Consider the following 18100-nt stretch of genomic DNA (forward strand, 5'->3'; position numbering starts at 1 on the left):
ACCTACATGCCATATTTACTTTTATGCTTATTGGAAAATAGGATCCTGTTTCTTCTCACATGATTTCTGTAGAGACTGACACTTCAATCAAAGGCAAGTAGCCTACCTCTAAAATAAAAGTTTGAAAGTAATTATATTACGATTTCATGGACAACCTCTTAGCCGATTTGACTCTGCTTAGACTGACATATGTCAAACTTATTGGATTTTGACATACAGGAGTCAAAGTATGAGTTAGATATGGACTTGGAATGCCTGAAGGAGAGCATAATAAGTCAGTTGCATTGATTTGTAATCTGTATGCAATTACCAGGTAAATAAAACACGGCACTCATATAAACATTATTTAATTTGACACCGTCAACATTAATCACAATGATACATAGTCTTAATTTTTAATTTAATAAACATTTAAAGAATAATATAATGGAATGATAGATTTAGTGAATGTTCCCAAAAACCCAAAACTTGTGATTTATTCAAGACGGTAAATCGTTATGTAATGTTTATGATGATAAGTAGCTTATACTTAAACCACTTATCTAGAACGAAAGATTCGAAGGTTTAATTTAATTACTGATTATATACGGAACGTTTTGTTCGTATCGCATTGTTTTCAACAAATCAAGGCTAGCTAAGTCTAAGTCGAGAACTTTACATGAAGGAAATGTGTTAGTATAACAGCGTTTTTAAATAAATTCAACATATATGTTATAATTTCTGTGCCTGAATTTCTAAAATCAGGAATAGAAATTAAAATTGAATTGAGAATTCCGTACGGTAAGATCATGCCGTATTAATAGTACTATTATGTGAGCATGTGGGTTACCATAACAAAAAAAATACACTTCATATTACTTATAATATTCCTCTGTAATTGGTCATAAAGGGAAATAAAGTTCTTCGATTATAGATTGCCTATAAAATATTGAACTTAAAAACAAACAGTACATAATAAGTTACCGTCATGATGCCAAAACATTCTTAAATCTAGTACCCAGCAATACGGTGACTAGCATTTCTGACATTGAAATAAATATGTCACTTATAAAATATATTAACGCATTACTTATTTTAAATTGCTGTCTGTCGTCATTAACTTGCTTTTACATAAAAATATAACCACCGACACATAAAATCGCTCCAAAATATTTAAACAGCAAGGTTAGTTAAATTAAAAATACGATTTGAGGTAAAACTTCTGAATGTTTTTAGCTGATAATATACAAAATTAAGAGCTGGGACAATAGTAGCTGGGGAAATAGTATGTCTACACTATCACTTTCATTTCCTTCATAACTGCATTGGCATAAGTTGCCATACAAACATTCTGATGTTTGTGAGACTCCCATGCCTATGAAGGATCAAAATCGTATATTACCTACGCTTATCCATATGCAACCAAAAATATTACGGTTGTCTGCTACGACTAAAGGGATATGGATTAAGCAAAGTTTCAATGAATATGGGAGACGAGAAAAACCTTAAACGATCGGGTATTTTTCTATCAGAACCTAAAATATCGCCGTGTGAGCATACCATGACTTATGGCTTTGCAGTGTTCATCATAAAATTAACGCCAGCGTTTTTAACAAAGACAGACAGATCTAAAAAACGAGCAAATAGGAATGAATATATTCTTACACTAGCGGGGTTATGGTCCCGCACACTTATTCTAAACATCCTACGAAATACTCTATTGATTAAAAAGTGATTGTATGAGGCACATCATCTAGTCGAGTCTATTGAAAGATACAGACCGGTTACATTTGCAAACTACCCACATAACCGTAATATCTGAGAGATAACTTTGCAAACGTAAATTATGTATCGTTTGTGACATCTACCCTCCTAAAAGTATGGAAGAACGGATAACTTTAGTTGGTCTATGAGCTACTTTTAGAAACAGTTGTTTTTTTTAATAAATAATCATTTTGGTAACTTAATACTTAGAATGGCTTAAAACCAATGTATAGAGGTCAAATGACAGAACAATTCGAAGAATTCACTTTATTAGGCCATTTGAATAAATATTTTCATTAATATTACATAAGCTATTAATATTTTGAAACGTGAAATGTGGTTTGAAAGAACATGTTTTTGGTATAAATTAATTCAACAATCTTCTTAACAGTGTCTTTAAAGTTAAAGCAAATCAGTACCAAAAAATCTTGCGTGGTGTAGTACATAAGTCATACGAGTGATAAAAACAGTATTAAGGGTAGCTTAGCGTAACCACACTTTTGTATAGTCCACTAAGCATCCAAACGAATAAACACTATGCGTTGAATGCAAATAATGTTGAAATTAACTTTTAAACGAACTCCAAGTCGGGTTCAAGAAAATACAGTTGTTCAGCAATTTATGCAATCTGTAAAGATTGTGCATAATTAATTGATTTTGTATGAAATGGCCCAAATTGCATGCTCATATACCACCCTACCTTATCACCTACAGAACCTACGACCAATTACTGTATTCTGAATCGTCAAGGATTTATGTTAAAACAATCCACGTTTGTAGTAAATTATTATATATTTTTAAAAAATCACATCACTTGTGAATAATAAAAAACACTAAGTAATTAACGCAAACAGCGCCATCTAGTAGGTGCGACAGAAACTGTCAACTAACTCCAATTGGTACACGAAAATAGTTTGATTATCCAGAATACGGCAATTTAGTTTACGCCCACCTCCCAGTACCAAATTGCAATTATTTATCGCAATAGTTTATTTATGTTACATTGTCACATGCTTAGCTTTAGTTTAGCTTTTAGTTGAAAAAATTGTATCGTCATAAGCTAGTATTAGTGTCTACCATCTACGAAATACAAGTCAAAAAAGATTAGCATTCAAACAACTTGTGTAGGTAAAGAATTTAGCTGAGGTTTTTAATAAAACCCATCTAATTAAAACAAGTAATTAACGCTATAATTAATTACAAAATTGAAGAAACAGATGACGTTGACCACAATTTGCTTGAAAAGGTGGATTTCTCTCTCGTTTTAATTAGATAAAAATCATATTTTATACATTAAAATAATAAGTCAGCAATATTTTTAAAGATATTCATAGACAGATATCATTCAGAAAAAATACGCGACGTAGGTTTACTTCAAACCATATAAGAAATATGTATGAAAATTTGAAATGGCTCAACCTAAATCAATAAATGAAACAGTAGACAGGAGCTCTATAATACGAATTTGTGTTCGTGTAAGTATTAGCTAAGTATGTGGGAAAAATCCTATGAATGTTGACTATTTCTTAATGTTCTGATATTTTGACAGGCCCAAAGGAGAAAACATACAATTTTTTTTTAATAGAATCGCCTATTTATTTTGATATTTAAAGACTTGATGTTTTTCACAGGATTTTTTACACGTTTTCTTATATAACACACAACAGTTTAACATTTAACGCTCAAAACATACTATAAAGTATTAACATTTATTTTACTAGGACTATGATCCCAATGTCTTAACCATAGACCAAAGAGTAATCTTAGAAGATGCATTATACATCTATACATTTCGCTGTCATTCAAATTGTTTTCATCCCAGCACGTAAATTTTCTGGCGCAATCCATATAATATATAACTTTAATAAACAACTTGTTTATATTGCCCAAGAAGGGCTTCCTTGCGCCATTTTCACAGCAAATTCGACAGTTGCATGCTTGTACTATTTTGGTGGTATATAGGGGAGGTTTTGTTACGACTTCAATACTTATTTTCCTAAAACGATTGTTGTCTTCAACTACAATTGTGGGCACGTCCTGTCTACTTTTAACGCGTTTTAGGGATGAAAAACTAGCTTTAAGTTTACGTAAGTTTGATATGCTACGATTTGCGGTATCTATATTTTCATAGCTCAAGGGGACAAAAGTCGAAACTTGTAACGTGTTGGTAGAATTGCATCGTGACGGCGCCTTTTTATTCTCAGCTACGATATCATTGCAACTTTTCACGTGCGACAAATTCTGCTGGATTAGGACTAGTTTCCGTAAATCATTGCTCGATCTCTGCTGCCATTCATTTGTTATAACGCCTAGTCTTCTTTGTCGGACTTTATTTTCATTTTCATCCTCTTGTTGTTCTTCAGATATATTCTTGAGGGACATTCTTAATCCCATGTATGGCTCTTCATCGTCTAAATTCTCAATAGAACTCTTAGCGGAATCCTTGTAGTCGTCGAAATTTTTAAATGAAAACGTTTTCTGCAACTTTTTCACAGGCGACGGGACGTTCCCGCTATCTTTTTCCATCTCAATTCCCTTATAACTCTCTCTGAGCACGGATAGCGCCAGGCTATTGCCGTGCGGTGAATTCGTTACATCGAGCGAAACGTGTCTATTTTTCTTCTTGGGTGGCGCCGGTATATCTTCAAAACTTCGATACTGTTCCAATCGTAAATCAGAATTCGGTCCGCCATAATCGACGGACCAAGTGGATGAAGTGTCGCTACCCGACCAATCGGAGCCTAAGGTTTGCAAATAATTGACTATATCCAGACCGCGGTCGAGGGAAATGGACCTCTGTAGAGGGATATCGTGGTCGAATCTGAAATCTTCCGTTTCGTCATCCCTCTCGTCGAACTTGCCAAGCCACGTGTCGACTTCTCCACGGTTAAGATCGAGACTGGTGAGCTCTTGTCTCAGGTCGGCGTGTGTGTGTTTGATTTCGGAGTGGCGCCTGTGTTTGTGTGAATGGGTGTGCGGGTGTGAGGTGGGGTCGGAGAATCTACGCGGGGGCGGAGGCGGCACCGGAGGTCGCGGTAAGCTTCCCGCCCAACGAGCGCGCCCGCCGGGGGAACGGGCCCACGGCGATATCAGACTCAGCAAAGAGCTTGCGAAAACTGTGGGACGATACAATCCTCTCAATACACCTGACTACGTAGCGCTGAATACACTTCTTACGGCAGGACTGATTCAATATTACTTTGAATTTTGGTCAATTTTAATTGTTTTTACTAAAGTTCAGTACAATGCAACGTGAAGTATTATTGTATCAGTTCTGACTAGAGCTTATAGACGATGGCAATCCCTTGCTATTTATGTTGTAAGGTTTTAAACACATACTCCATAAACTGAATTTTTTATGACGTCAATGAATTTTTAGTCGTAATCTGTCACTATAGTCTAGCAAAAAATATATAAGATTTAAATTGACCTTTCTCTCTAGAAAAATATAGAAAATATTAAATTTTATCAGTGAAATCAGTCACATAAGTGTGCATTTCACATGAAAACTACGATAAACACAATAATAAGCACCACAAAACTACAAAACACTACTACTGCAAGAAAAAGTGTAAAGATAGCATCAAAATTTCTTTTAACTGTCTCCCGATTGTTTTGTGTAATACTATGACTAGTCTTTGAACTTAAAAAAAAACAATTTAAACTAATGAGCAATAATGAAAAATTACTGACGCCAAACAACAGATCAAGATATTACCAACGAGAGACTGTCAAACATCGGATACCACGCTTTCAATTTGGTTTTAATAATAAGGTCACCAATCTTATGCTGTTTATACCTTTCTGATTCTAATACCAGGGGCCGAAAGAGATCCTTGGAGGTGGCGATCGTCTCCCTTCAGCGCGCCATGTCGCCAGCCGAAACCTAACCATAACGCAAAATGTAGGACGGGATAAAAATCAGCAACGTAATATACAAAGCGAAAAAAATACACATAAAATGGGGTTATTGACAATGATGTGATGACAAGGAAAATAAATGTGTGAACATAAATCAAGTTCTTTTTATAGATAATTTGGGAATCAAAACTAAAATTTAAAACCGTATTAAATGTAATATAAAAGATTTCTTAAGAATAAAAAAGGAGGGTGTTTGCAAAATTGTAAATATGAGGGTAGGTGGATAACTTAGTGGTGGGTAGTGGTAGTGGTGGTGGGTAGGCGGGTGTTATAATAAATTGGGGTTATTGACTTATTGTTTCATTTAAAATTAGGGTAGAAATGGGAATCAAAAGTAAAATGTAAAACCGTATGTAATGTCGTGTACGTAGAAGGAAAGATATCTTAAGAATAAAAAAGAAGGGTATATGTAAAACTCAAAACATGGTGGTAGGTGAATAAAGCACGAAGCGGGTGTAATACTTTTTTCATGCTATTCCGTGCCGTGCTAGTGTTACGATGGCTGATCTCTTTCGGCCCTGGTCACATTTTTTCAACATTAATAACCTAAAAAGACAATAAAATTTTGAAAAATAGAGCCAAATATGTAGTAGGAATCATTTTTGGCATCTCTGTACGTCATTGTATGTTTTTTATACAACACATATTGTTTTATGTACCATGAGAATAAAAGGTAAAGAGTAAGGAATTATCTGTGTTGTTAAGTTTGTTTTAAACTATATGTAATACATACTTTCATGTAATTTTTTGTAACAATCACGTGCAAACAGTCATTTTATAAGTGAAATTAATGAAAATAATATAGTGTAGGGACGTACAAAGATGCGACAAAACCATCTAAAACTCATGCTCACTGCGCCATCCCATAGAGGAAATGAACCAGAACCAAATAAACCTTAGACATACAACGTTTTGTTTCGCTAACAATATACTATGAAAGAGAGAGACAAAACACTGAATAATTAACATTGAAATATAGGTGTACATGCTACAATGATTGGTGAAAATACATAGATAAAGTTTGGCAAAAAAATATCTATATGTCCTTTATATTCTGTATAAAGACAATTTTCTTGCCAAGACGAGAGTATATGATGTAACATAAATAAATATAGAGAGAAGCAACATAATAACATAGAGATCAACATATGTACATTTATTGCTTATTGTCTTTGTTAGTAAAATCTTTTAATGTTATTTTGAGATTTAACAAAAATTCTCCCTTAGTGTGGAGGAAGCATTTTTTGAAATTATACGAAAAAAATAAATAATATATAAAAATTATACTATTATAATTATTAATTTTAAAAAGTTAAGTTATAAAGCCCCCATTAAGCATGCAACCGAACCAGTGCAACTTGCATGCTATGCCGTGCACATGCAATCTTAAATTTGGGAATTTTTTTTAATAAGGGATTATTTTTATCCGACCGTGTCGTAACTCACACAAAATATGAACGAATATTATTATCCATATAAAATTAGTAGTCTAATTTCACCGGTTTAACAAGTTCTCATACGTCTCTTTTTATCTTAGCGTAAACACAATTAAACAGAAAGAGACAACCGAATACTTTCTTTAGCTTACAATCTTAAGGAAAATAAATAAATAGATTTCATATCGGTTAAAAGACTTAGTTCGGTCTAATATGAATAATCCCTTAACAATATGTACTATTAACTTCAAATGGCTAATTTACATGAAAATTAACCAATTGAAGCAAAAACTACGTTTGGCCATTAATCACATACGAAAGAGGAATGATATATTAGGTGAAGTTTCAAACTCCACTACTCTAGTGATACTAGAGGGAGGGAGTTTAAAACTTACAATTTAAAAACATCACGTGATTAATGGACGCCCGATTTACGAAAGAACGAATTCCAAATTTAAACTTTGAATTCGAACACAATTATTTCCCTAGAAGTATTGAACGTTGAAATTAAATACAGTCAAAAAAGAACACGTTGCTGTCTACAACAAATCCTGTATATTTTGATAGAACGTATAAGAACTATTACTCACCATGATATGGTGCCATCTCATCATTGGTTAAGGTTATTTTCTACCTAATCATGTTTTCTAATTCAACCACAGGTTAAACTACTTTTACTACGCCATCTACTGGCGATGCTATGACAACTAAGAGCAACCTGTATTTATTTTCAAAAAATAATACTTCTAGACTATACTCACAACTTCCTTATTCCGCTGTTACGTTTCCACGGCGCGTCGTCCGGTTCAGCTGGAAGTGGTCCTTGTACGGGAGCCTCGTCCTCTTCCGGTACTGTGCTAGTAAGAGATGGCGATGTGTCCGAGCCGCTGCTGGAAAATCATATACGTCTCTAAGAATCACCGTACGAGTGTCGAATGCACATAGATAAAAAAAACATGCTATATCTTAATTTTGGAATAATAATAATAATTTATTGCAAGAATATGGTACAAAAATGTTAAGGTGATACAATCGTAAATCGTTCGCATATTCTGCCACACACAATGGCGCGCAAATTTGTCTTAAGGAATTTTACATTATTAGTCAAAGTCAATTCTTATATTATCTGCATCGTACATTTTTTGTCTCACGCAAATAATCATTTATTGAATAGTACATTTTTACCAAAAGTAATACACCAAGTTGCTTTTTAAAGACTCTAGTCGGAAGTTATTTTCTTTTTTTGGTAATTTATTGTAAACTTTAATTGCCATACAAAAGGTGTTTTTCCAAAACAGTTCTAGATTAATTTATGGCACAGCAAATTTCTCCCCGTCTACTTCTTACTTCGACTAACTTATATGTATGTTTCTGTGCTCGATAAGGATATTTCTAAAATATAAATACATGGAACAGATAAAATTTTGAGCTTCTTAAATAAAGGTACACGCAACTATCAAGACAGTTTGCGTAGAGCAAGCATTGCTTTGCCACATTTTGTTAAAGTTAAAAACCCCGTATACCCTAGGATGAACTTACTAAACCACGCGTATTGAATTGGTTTTTTAATATATAAAAAAAACCCGTGATCTCTGCCTACCCCTTTGGGAAAAAGGCGTGATCATATAAGTAAATATAATAAGGTAAAATAATAACAAAATGTTTTGTTATTTCTCCTTACCTATCTGGTTGCGGCTCCGTCTGTAGCGCCTGCAATTGCTCTTCAGCCCTATTCAATTTAAGTTTCAACTCATTTCGCTCGTGTAATATTGCACGCAGCTCACGAACACTGAATGTCGGTTTCGACGATTGGTCTTCATCGTCTGTGCCTTCAGGAAACGTTACACCGCACGATGCGCACTTCTGAAAGCATGTTTCAAAACATTAACACTTGACGCTTCATATTCTACATTATAGCTTATTTTATTCCATTAATTTAAGTTTGCTTTACGTGAAAAACACAAGTTTTCTCACGAAGACGCATATAACGTCACTAAAGCGTTGTTATTGTTGTTTATCGTAATTTCGATTCTGATGAGGAAGCAATAATTTTAATAAGCAGAAGGCACACTGGTTAGACCACCATGACTATAGAAAGCACATCAAGAACACGCATTGTACCTCAGGTCGCAGTATCCAAGGTTTAAATTTAATAAATAATAGTTTAAAAAAACTAAAAAACACGCTTTTAAAGCACATCAAACTAAAAAGTCGATAGACGAAAAATATGGCACAGAGCACACCACGCTTTTTCACAATAATACCAGTATTGTTTGTTCATTTTCAGCCTAAATTAGGAATTATTTTTCATTTTTTAGTTTGATGTGCTTTAAAAGCGTGTTTTTTAGTTTTTTTTAACTGTTATTTATTTTTTAGTTTATTTTTTTATTTTTTTTCATTTATTTTTTCGGATTATTGCATTGTCATCGATCTTTGACAGGTGCGCAAAGTTTGAATTAAATCTGTCCGTTAAAAGTGGGTCAAAATCGAGTCCGAAGGAGTCGGTTACATACATACATACAGGTGAAGCTAATATAAAGCGTGTAAAAAGGATAAAACAGTTATATTTATTAATAATTATCTAAAGTGTTAATAAAAATACCTTGTTCTGTGCGTCCGATTGCTGTAAAACAGTGATGTCTCTTTGTTGGGACTGAACTATAGCCGATAATTCTGTTCTTTCTTCGCATACTAAGCGCATCTAGAATTGAGAAAGCGTATTTGTATTTTAAAATATAGCAACAACAACCTCTGAATGGAATATAACACTTATACGGAATTAAAATCCGTTTTATAATTAATACACGCTTGACTCAGTCTTTCGAATTCAGCCACAAATATAGCTTGATCCGAATTCCCAATTTTATATTTACATTATTGACAGATAGGTAATTCATATGAACAAAAATTTCGATTATATTTGAAAGTTAGATTTAATAATACCTATTGTATTTGGCAAGTTTTAAGTTATAATAGGTTTCTGACTTATGATTTTTATTTTCTTGAAATTCTCACAAATCTCGTAGCAATTTTTGTGTATAACCTTGTTGCCGTAGTACTGCGTAAACTGGTCTTAGGTTCCATTCCTAGCGACTTTAATAATTGTTTTAGAATGGTTCATATTGTCATACTTTATTTTGTAAGCAATTAAAATTCTAGGTAATTCTTATAGAATTTTTTGAATACAGCGGATAAGATGTCTCTGTCTCTCACCCAATTCCTCTGACACATATCTAGTAACATAAATTATTAAAGATCAATGAACATGTCACTAGACATCGCTATTCACATCTGTAAGTAAAGGCAATTTATGATAATATAATAACATGCTGTCTTAGCTTAACGATACGTTATCCGTAATACTTAAGCTATAAAATCACTTACTTGATTTTGCAGCTGCTTATGCTTTCGTCGTAGATCGCGGCTGACTTGCGCCAACTTTTCTACTTGGTTCGTCAACTGTAATGTATCCAAAATTGCCATATTCAAAAACTGTTTTCATTTAAAACAATTCTATCAAAGGGACTTATTGCACAACGATACAAGCACGTGCTTAAAACTAATACGTATACTATACTTTTGAAGGAAATGCGATTATCTTAAATGAGTAGGTCTAAAAAACACGATAAGCCTTCGAGCGCAGATAGAATGGCACTTCACTAGCAATGATAAGATTATGTCAGCGGCTTATCCTCTACTTTGCGAAAATCTGCAGTTTTGTTAGCGAAATATTTAAATTGTAAAATTAGAATACATTTTTAAATGTAGGTATTCTCTACGATTACGGATATTATTCTTTAGTTAGATTGACCGTTTAATATATTATAAATGGTGAAGGAAGTCTCTCTAAAAAAATTGGCTGTAAAATGCATTTTCCATCTATAGAAAACTTGAAATCGAAATGCATTATATATTTGATACTAGCCCATTTTGTCCGTTTAAACTAAACAATAGAACTTTCTGTCTATTTCCAGACACACGAGAGCATCAAATAAAAGATCTATTAATATCACGTATACAAAAATATTTACCTTAAGGGCAGCTTAAAGCTTAACATTAGCACTTTAACACATAAGGTCAGAATCTAGGTCGCGCGTAGGTAGATCATAGCATTCATTGCTTTTTGCAAAATCTCGAGTTGTTTGTGTTAGAAAAGATAAATCTACGCTATTCAAGTTCGCATTTAAAATGTTTTATATTTTTATAAATTTTGTTTGATATCTGACAGTTGACGATTGATGTCAATGTTTAAAGAATTAATACTTTTACATTCCGTCTTTTGCGATGACGTCAATAATTCACGAGTGTTTTTTATACTTGTAAAAACGCAGCTTATTCATAGACGTTATTTTCGTACACAATTTTATTTCCCATACACAAAATATATTTAATGTAGCATTTCAGGGTGTATAATTACAAGTATAAAAATGATGGTGGGGCTTGGGGTGGACAGACTTCTGTCTATATATATATAATCATGAAATATTTTTTTATATTTCAAGTGATCTTCTATTCTTCTAACCTAAAACAAAGAAAACTCTTCGTTGCATGTGTCTCTGTTCGCGTAGAAATAGAGTTGGAACCGACTTTGAAATGCGTAAATTTAACCGCTGACCGATTGTTTGGATCAAATTTAAAAAAAATCACCAAACAATAAAATTACCAATTCTTAAAAGGCCGGCTACGCACTTTTGAGCCCTCTGGTAATGGGAGTGTTTATAGGCGGCTGTATCAGTAAACATCAGGTACATAAGCCTCCTGGTAGTTTACCCCCTCTTATATAAAAAAAAAACAAAAATACGATCCTATTTCAAACGGCCCTAACACCATACATTGCAGTTTTCATAGTCCAAAAAATATTTCCAAATGACTTAAGTTACGGCACCTTACGAGTAGTTTTGTCTCGCTCTGTTTAAATTGCGTTACACCATTAATCTGTTTTTAGCAAAGAATTTTGTCACAAAACAAGTTACTATCATTGTGTGCCTAATTCATTTAGTGACGATAAAAAATAGCTAATATAATTGTAACTAACCGACGGCTGGTATTGAAGAATTTTTTTTAAAGGGGAAAATGAACAGGCAGAAATTAAGTGCTAATGGAAGAACAAGGAATTCTCTACCACATATATTATTTATTTATGATAGCCTAAAAATACACATAATGAATAGTTTACCAAAAACATATCAATAAAAAAATAAGACATAAAAACATTAACAACAGTTTATTAGCAGCCCCGCCAGCGCCCCTTCAGTTATTCTATATATAGTATCGCGAAATTTTTTAATCCGATATTGACATCTATAAAATTGTAGTACATCATTTTGGTCTATTGTGTATAGTTTCCACAGAATACGCGATATATAGAATTTTATTGGTATTTTCTTCACACCTATAGTTCCATCATCAAACTTGTCAAACGGATTCCAAACTTTTTGAAAGCTGTAAATAGCCTCTGTTATAATGTAGGATTCTAATGGTTAAAGATGTTTTCAAATAGATCCATTAGTTTTGGTGTCTATCCAATGCAAACATAATCAAATGTGTTGCATTTATTTAAGCTACAGGAACTAGTGACCCATAGAAAGAGGCCAAATTTGTTGTTACTTACATAAGCTAATAAATTGAAATAGGTATCATAAAATTATATTTTGTTTCAACCAATGTGATTAAGCTAATCGTTAAAAGTGAGAAACTTCTTGAGAACAATAATTATTTTTTGTTTCCCGATATTCCGCCTGCCTTTCATACGAAAAATAATCCAACTTTCACTATACAAAATCGATTTATTGGTCAATAATTTTGGTATTGTCAAAATTAAGCATTTGAAAGAAATATTTGAATTTACAAAATGTTTTTACCTAACTCAGTTTTTAAAAACGCAAAACCATTAAGTAAATAGATATGCAAACTTTGCATAACAATTACATTGTGCATTATAAAAAACTCGGCAATCGTTAAAAATTTATAATAGAATAAAAATTACCGGTTTTGGTATTTCTCGTGCCGTTTATTTCATTAACTATTATTTTATTCACACGTTCAATTACAATAGAATATATATATATAATAATCTAGCTGTCTGGTAGGTAAAAACATTTTTAATCATTTGTATTATTACTTTGTAGATTAAGAAAATTGTCAATACTGTATACTTGATTGTAAATATGAAATATGTGTCATAAATTATAATAATAGTATACATATACACCATAGTTACAGTGATAAATTAATTATGGACACTATGTAACTACGCTTGTACAAAATGTCTAATTCATTGCAGGTGGTAACAAAGCGTTTGTTAATACTGCATGTAATTATACTAATAAAGATACATATTATGATTGCGGTTACATAAGACAGATCTCCCAATGAAATACAGAAGACTAAAACAAAATCAACCAATAAAATATATACTGAATATTTATTTAATATACACTGGAAAGCTTTGTAGCGCATTACCACAGCTGCGACCATATAAAAAATTTCATTCATTTCGCTGTCTATATTTGCTATAAGTTAGATTGTATAGGCTTTTGTTGTAATAATGAAAGGCCCTTTGGTTGTTGAGGAGGATAGATATTTTTTAAATTTATTTTTTATACGTAAAGAGTAAATAAAATTGACGCATAGCAGACATAGGACGACATAAATAAGTGGATATTACGCTTTAATTATGCCATTAAAATGTTTTTGACAGAAACACGAGATGTTGGATGCGAGTGTTTGCATTCAGAACGAGTAAACTTACAATGAACATTTCGAAATTCTTTTTCTTACTTAAAAACATAAGTAACGTCAATCAATGATTTTAGTAAGATGAAATTTATGACATTGCAAAAGATAAGGAAAACTAGCCCAACAAACGCCACTAGTACGACAAATTATACTTGATCTGTGTATTAAATTGATTATTTATACAGAATGATAACATCGACAATTTAAACATAGAGCCACAACGAAACACATCGTAACAAGTACAGCTTTCGGTGAATCGAAAATAATGAGATTCTCAAGCACTGAAATAAAAAACCGATATCCCTATTTGCATATTGTGAACAGCATCGTTGTGAATACAAATAAATGTTGCGGTCTGGATTAAATCGAAATATCTCGATAATTCGACTGTATTTTAAATTCTTTTGATTTATATGAAATATATTGGAATAAATTACAGAGCAAAAGCTCGCTTCGTTATTATTCTCCACAATTATATCCCACGATTTTCACTTTATCTCTAACAATACCGGAGTCTAATATATTATATACTGTATATATATATACTGCATTACGGAGTCCCTCTCTAGACTACAATTGGGAAAATTTCCACAGACAATTTCTTTAATTTACACGTACTACGCATTTAAAGTAAATCTTACATATTATATAATATATAAACGAAAAACTACTACGACTACAATATTAACTCAACTCGAAACGAGTGCCATACAGAAGAATTCGGAAAGTTCGAGTAAGTGTAAATAATGTAATAAATCACGTTTATGTAAAGTAGTTGTTATATAAAAGTACTGTACATATTCTTTTAAAAGATGGCGCTAATTACAACGTAGTGCACAAATATTAATTTGTTTAAAGGAAATTTAAATCAAAATCTACCTGCATTTGAAGAGTTTTTGTAACGAGACTTTTTCACAATAGAAATTCACAATATTCACAAACATGAGTTTAGCGCTTATGAATATTTATAGCTTGTTGCATAATTGCGTGTGCGTGGCACTGATATGCAGCATTATGCTGATTTGACGTTCTCATCTGTTTGAAGATCATAAAACCTTTATGTGTTGAAACTTGATGTGGTAAATTTAGTTATAAATTAATGTTTTTTATTAGGATTAAAGAACACACGAAGTTTTTGTGTGTACATGATTCAAAGGTTAATTTAATTTTAATACATAAAGCAAATAGAGCAAGATCCCAGGGCCGCCAGACGTCACGTATTTTCTGACGGATGAAATGTGGACGATTGGGTAGTGTTAGTATGTACTATGATCGTATGCCTACCTGCTAGCTTGGTCAAACGGCCAATTTCCAGGTATCAGGTAATCAAGGTACACAAAAACAATACTTACTTCACGTAAATTCTCATGGCTGATTTTTATATATGTTTTCGAGTGTATAGTTAAAAATAAATTGTCAATACTCCCAGACACTTTCCGTCGGCCATATTGCTTAACAGACGCTTTAAGGGTCTCAAAATAATTAGTCAACTTCACGTAAATTCTGACGCTCCATTTTTATATATGTTCATCCGACAACTATTTTAAAAGCTTTGACAAGAAGACAGACCGATCCAAGGGGCCAATCATCCCCTAAACTAAATTTTAATATCTCTATGAGTGGGAGAGCATTATCTACGCGCATGAGACTGAGTGAGACCGACTGCGCTGTTAAAGCCATGAAAATTACTTGAACAGATATTTTATAATTTTTAGAACTTTTGTTGACAAGTAAATTATAGCAACAAAAATAAGAAAAAAATTGACACATAATAAATAATACTAAAGTTAGCCGACATTTTTTTATTTTTTTCAATTTATTAATTAGAACTAAAAAATATTTTTTAAAAATACCACTTATATTTAAATAGCAGCAATTTTTTTAATTAATTATTTATTGGAAATTTGGAAACAAAGTGGAAAAATATTAATTCTTCAATATTTCTTAACAGTGGCTTTTAATCTTCATTATCATCATCAACAAATATCAATCTTGAAATTGAATATCTAAATCGTGTTCGTCATCATCAGCATTATCCTTATTTTCTTCCTCTGTAAAAAACAAGTTAAACAATGAAGGTCTGAAAAAACTAAAAAGATACAAATAATATGAGAAACGAAAATAATTTACCTGATTGTTCTTCCAGCGACTCACTGACAAAACCCGGTAATTGATCTCCATCGAACCAATGAAAATCATATTTACCATCTTGTAGTGTCCAGCCATTGTTTTCGGGGTTGAAAATATTTATCATCTTCATACTTGCATTGATCCAAAGCTAGCCCGTTGAAACTGTTGCCAAAGCTCACTTTTACAAGTTTTTGGTAAGTTACTGGCATCGAAGTTTCTTAAATTCTTTCGATTGAATTCTTCATTTATATCAGATACCATGTATGTAAATGATAAACAACTGTAGTCTGGCAGCATCTACATCAATTATTCCAGGAACGTTGTAAACATCACAGATAAATTTTTGTATTATGTTGAATACACGTTCTTCTTCATCTACATCACCAACAAAATCCAACGTACCAAAACGGTGAAATGCTTGTTGGTACTCTTCATTTTTCTTCAAAATATTAAACGGCTTTTGCTTGCCCTTTTTGAATAATAATAATTTTTCAAGTAATTTTCATGGCTTTAACAGCGCAGTCGGTCTCACTCAGTCTCATGCGCGTAGATAATGCTCTCCCACTCATAGAGATATTAAAATTTAGTTTAGGGGATGATTGGCCCCTTGGATCGGTCTGTCTTCTTGTCAAAGCTTTTAAAATAGTTGTGGGATGAACATATATAAAAATGGAGCGTCAGAATTTACGTGAAGTTGACTAATTATTTTGAGACCCTTAAAGCGTCTGTTAAGCAATATGGCCGACGGAAAGTGTCTGGGAGTATTGACAATTTATTTTTAACTATACACTCGAAAACATATATAAAAATCAGCCATGAGAATTTACGTGAAGTAAGTAATGTTTTTGTGTACCTTGATTACCTGATACCTGGAAATTGGCCGTTTGACCAAGCTAGCAGGTAGGCATACGATCATAGTACATACTAACACTACCCAATCGTCCACATTTCATCCGTCAGAAAATACGTGACGTCTGGCGGCCCTGGGATTTTGGACCAAAAGCAGCTGTTTGTAAATTTCGTTTTATTCAATTCCCGGCGACTATGTTTGCTGCGGTTTATATTACCATGCATATTGAAAAAATAATCATATTAACATGCAAATCTCCAATACCCATCGCATCTATAGAACCTAAGGTTAAGGAATTTAAAAATTCTGTCTTTCTGTCAGAATTGTACATACATTGCATAGAGTCAAATAGAAAGTTATCCAGCGTTGCTACATGTTACATTTAAAATATTTAGATTGCACGTATAAAAAATCTAAGATTTGCTATATTTACTTAAAGTATGAATAATCTCAACCTGATTTAAATATACGAACTAGTTTTGCTAAATAATTTTGCAAGTCAAAGCGTTGTACTTAACCTGCATTCCGGAATCCAACTCTAACTAATGGCAATTCATAGCATACAACTGAACTAGTTAATTAAGGGTTTGTAACTCGGCACTTGTGCACGATATAACAAGTGTTGATTCTATTCATAAACTTCACAAAAGGAGTTTATCAATGGAATTATTTTTGTTTGTTTCCCGATTACTTAAAGACGCCCGAAACGTTATGGACCTTCTTTGTAAGGTCTCTGGGCTTGCAGCGATATGATGTGACCGCTCGATTTTTTTTGTTTTGCTTTCGCAAAGTACAATTTGGTAAAGTTGAACTGACGACGAAGTCTAGTAGATACATGGCATTTTGTTCGTGCATTTTGAAGTTAGGTAGATAGATAGATTTTAGATTAAGAATGTGAGATTCATCTCACAGATTCAGATTGATGCTATTGACATTTCAAATTAGTAACAATTTTTATTTTGTATAACTAAATTTTTTTTGGACTTCTATTTAAATGGTTGTTTTTCCAATAAATGTCTTATTTATTATTTCTACTAAAATTTCAAAATCTATTTATTTTCAGAAAAATAATAATAAAAAATAATTAATAAGCTATCGCTTATAATAAGTGCCTCTTTTTACAATGTAAAGTAATACACTTATTAGCATTTTACGAAATACTTTTTTAAATCTCAAGCTCAAATGCATCGAACACACGTGGTTACGCACCACACACATGTAATTTTTTTTTTAGATACAATTATAACGGGCTGATTTCAAACATAGAAGTTATTTAAAAAAA

At 32.5% G+C, this 18100-nt stretch overlaps 1 protein-coding gene across 9 annotated transcripts in view; it reads right to left on the minus strand.

Moving 5' to 3' along the window:
• Positions 1–331: 331 nt before the first annotated feature.
• The window catches only part of LOC125056179 (RILP-like protein homolog), a 30027-nt gene continuing 12258 nt past the window's right edge, over positions 332–18100 (minus strand). For 2 of the 9 annotated variants that reach the window (XM_047659185.1, XM_047659206.1), the window contains exons 4-8: positions 10485–10559; positions 9703–9801; positions 8782–8963; positions 7862–7987; positions 4604–4859 (exon numbers count right to left, since the gene is read on the minus strand). In XM_047659185.1, coding sequence (XP_047515141.1) covers positions 4745–4859; positions 7862–7987; positions 8782–8963; positions 9703–9801; positions 10485–10559 — 597 coding nt within the window. In that variant the 3' untranslated portion in view covers positions 4604–4744. Of the gene's footprint in view, positions 2372–4603; positions 4860–4883; positions 5630–7861; positions 7991–8781; positions 8964–9702; positions 9802–10484; positions 10560–18100 lie in introns of those variants that run through there. The other 7 variants (XM_047659175.1, XM_047659198.1, XM_047659214.1 and 4 more) reach the window with 6 other exon arrangements.

This window comes from Pieris napi, chromosome 2 (genome assembly GCF_905475465.1).
Source record: "Pieris napi chromosome 2, ilPieNapi1.2, whole genome shotgun sequence".
NCBI classification, from domain to species: Eukaryota; Metazoa; Arthropoda; class Insecta; order Lepidoptera; family Pieridae; genus Pieris; species Pieris napi.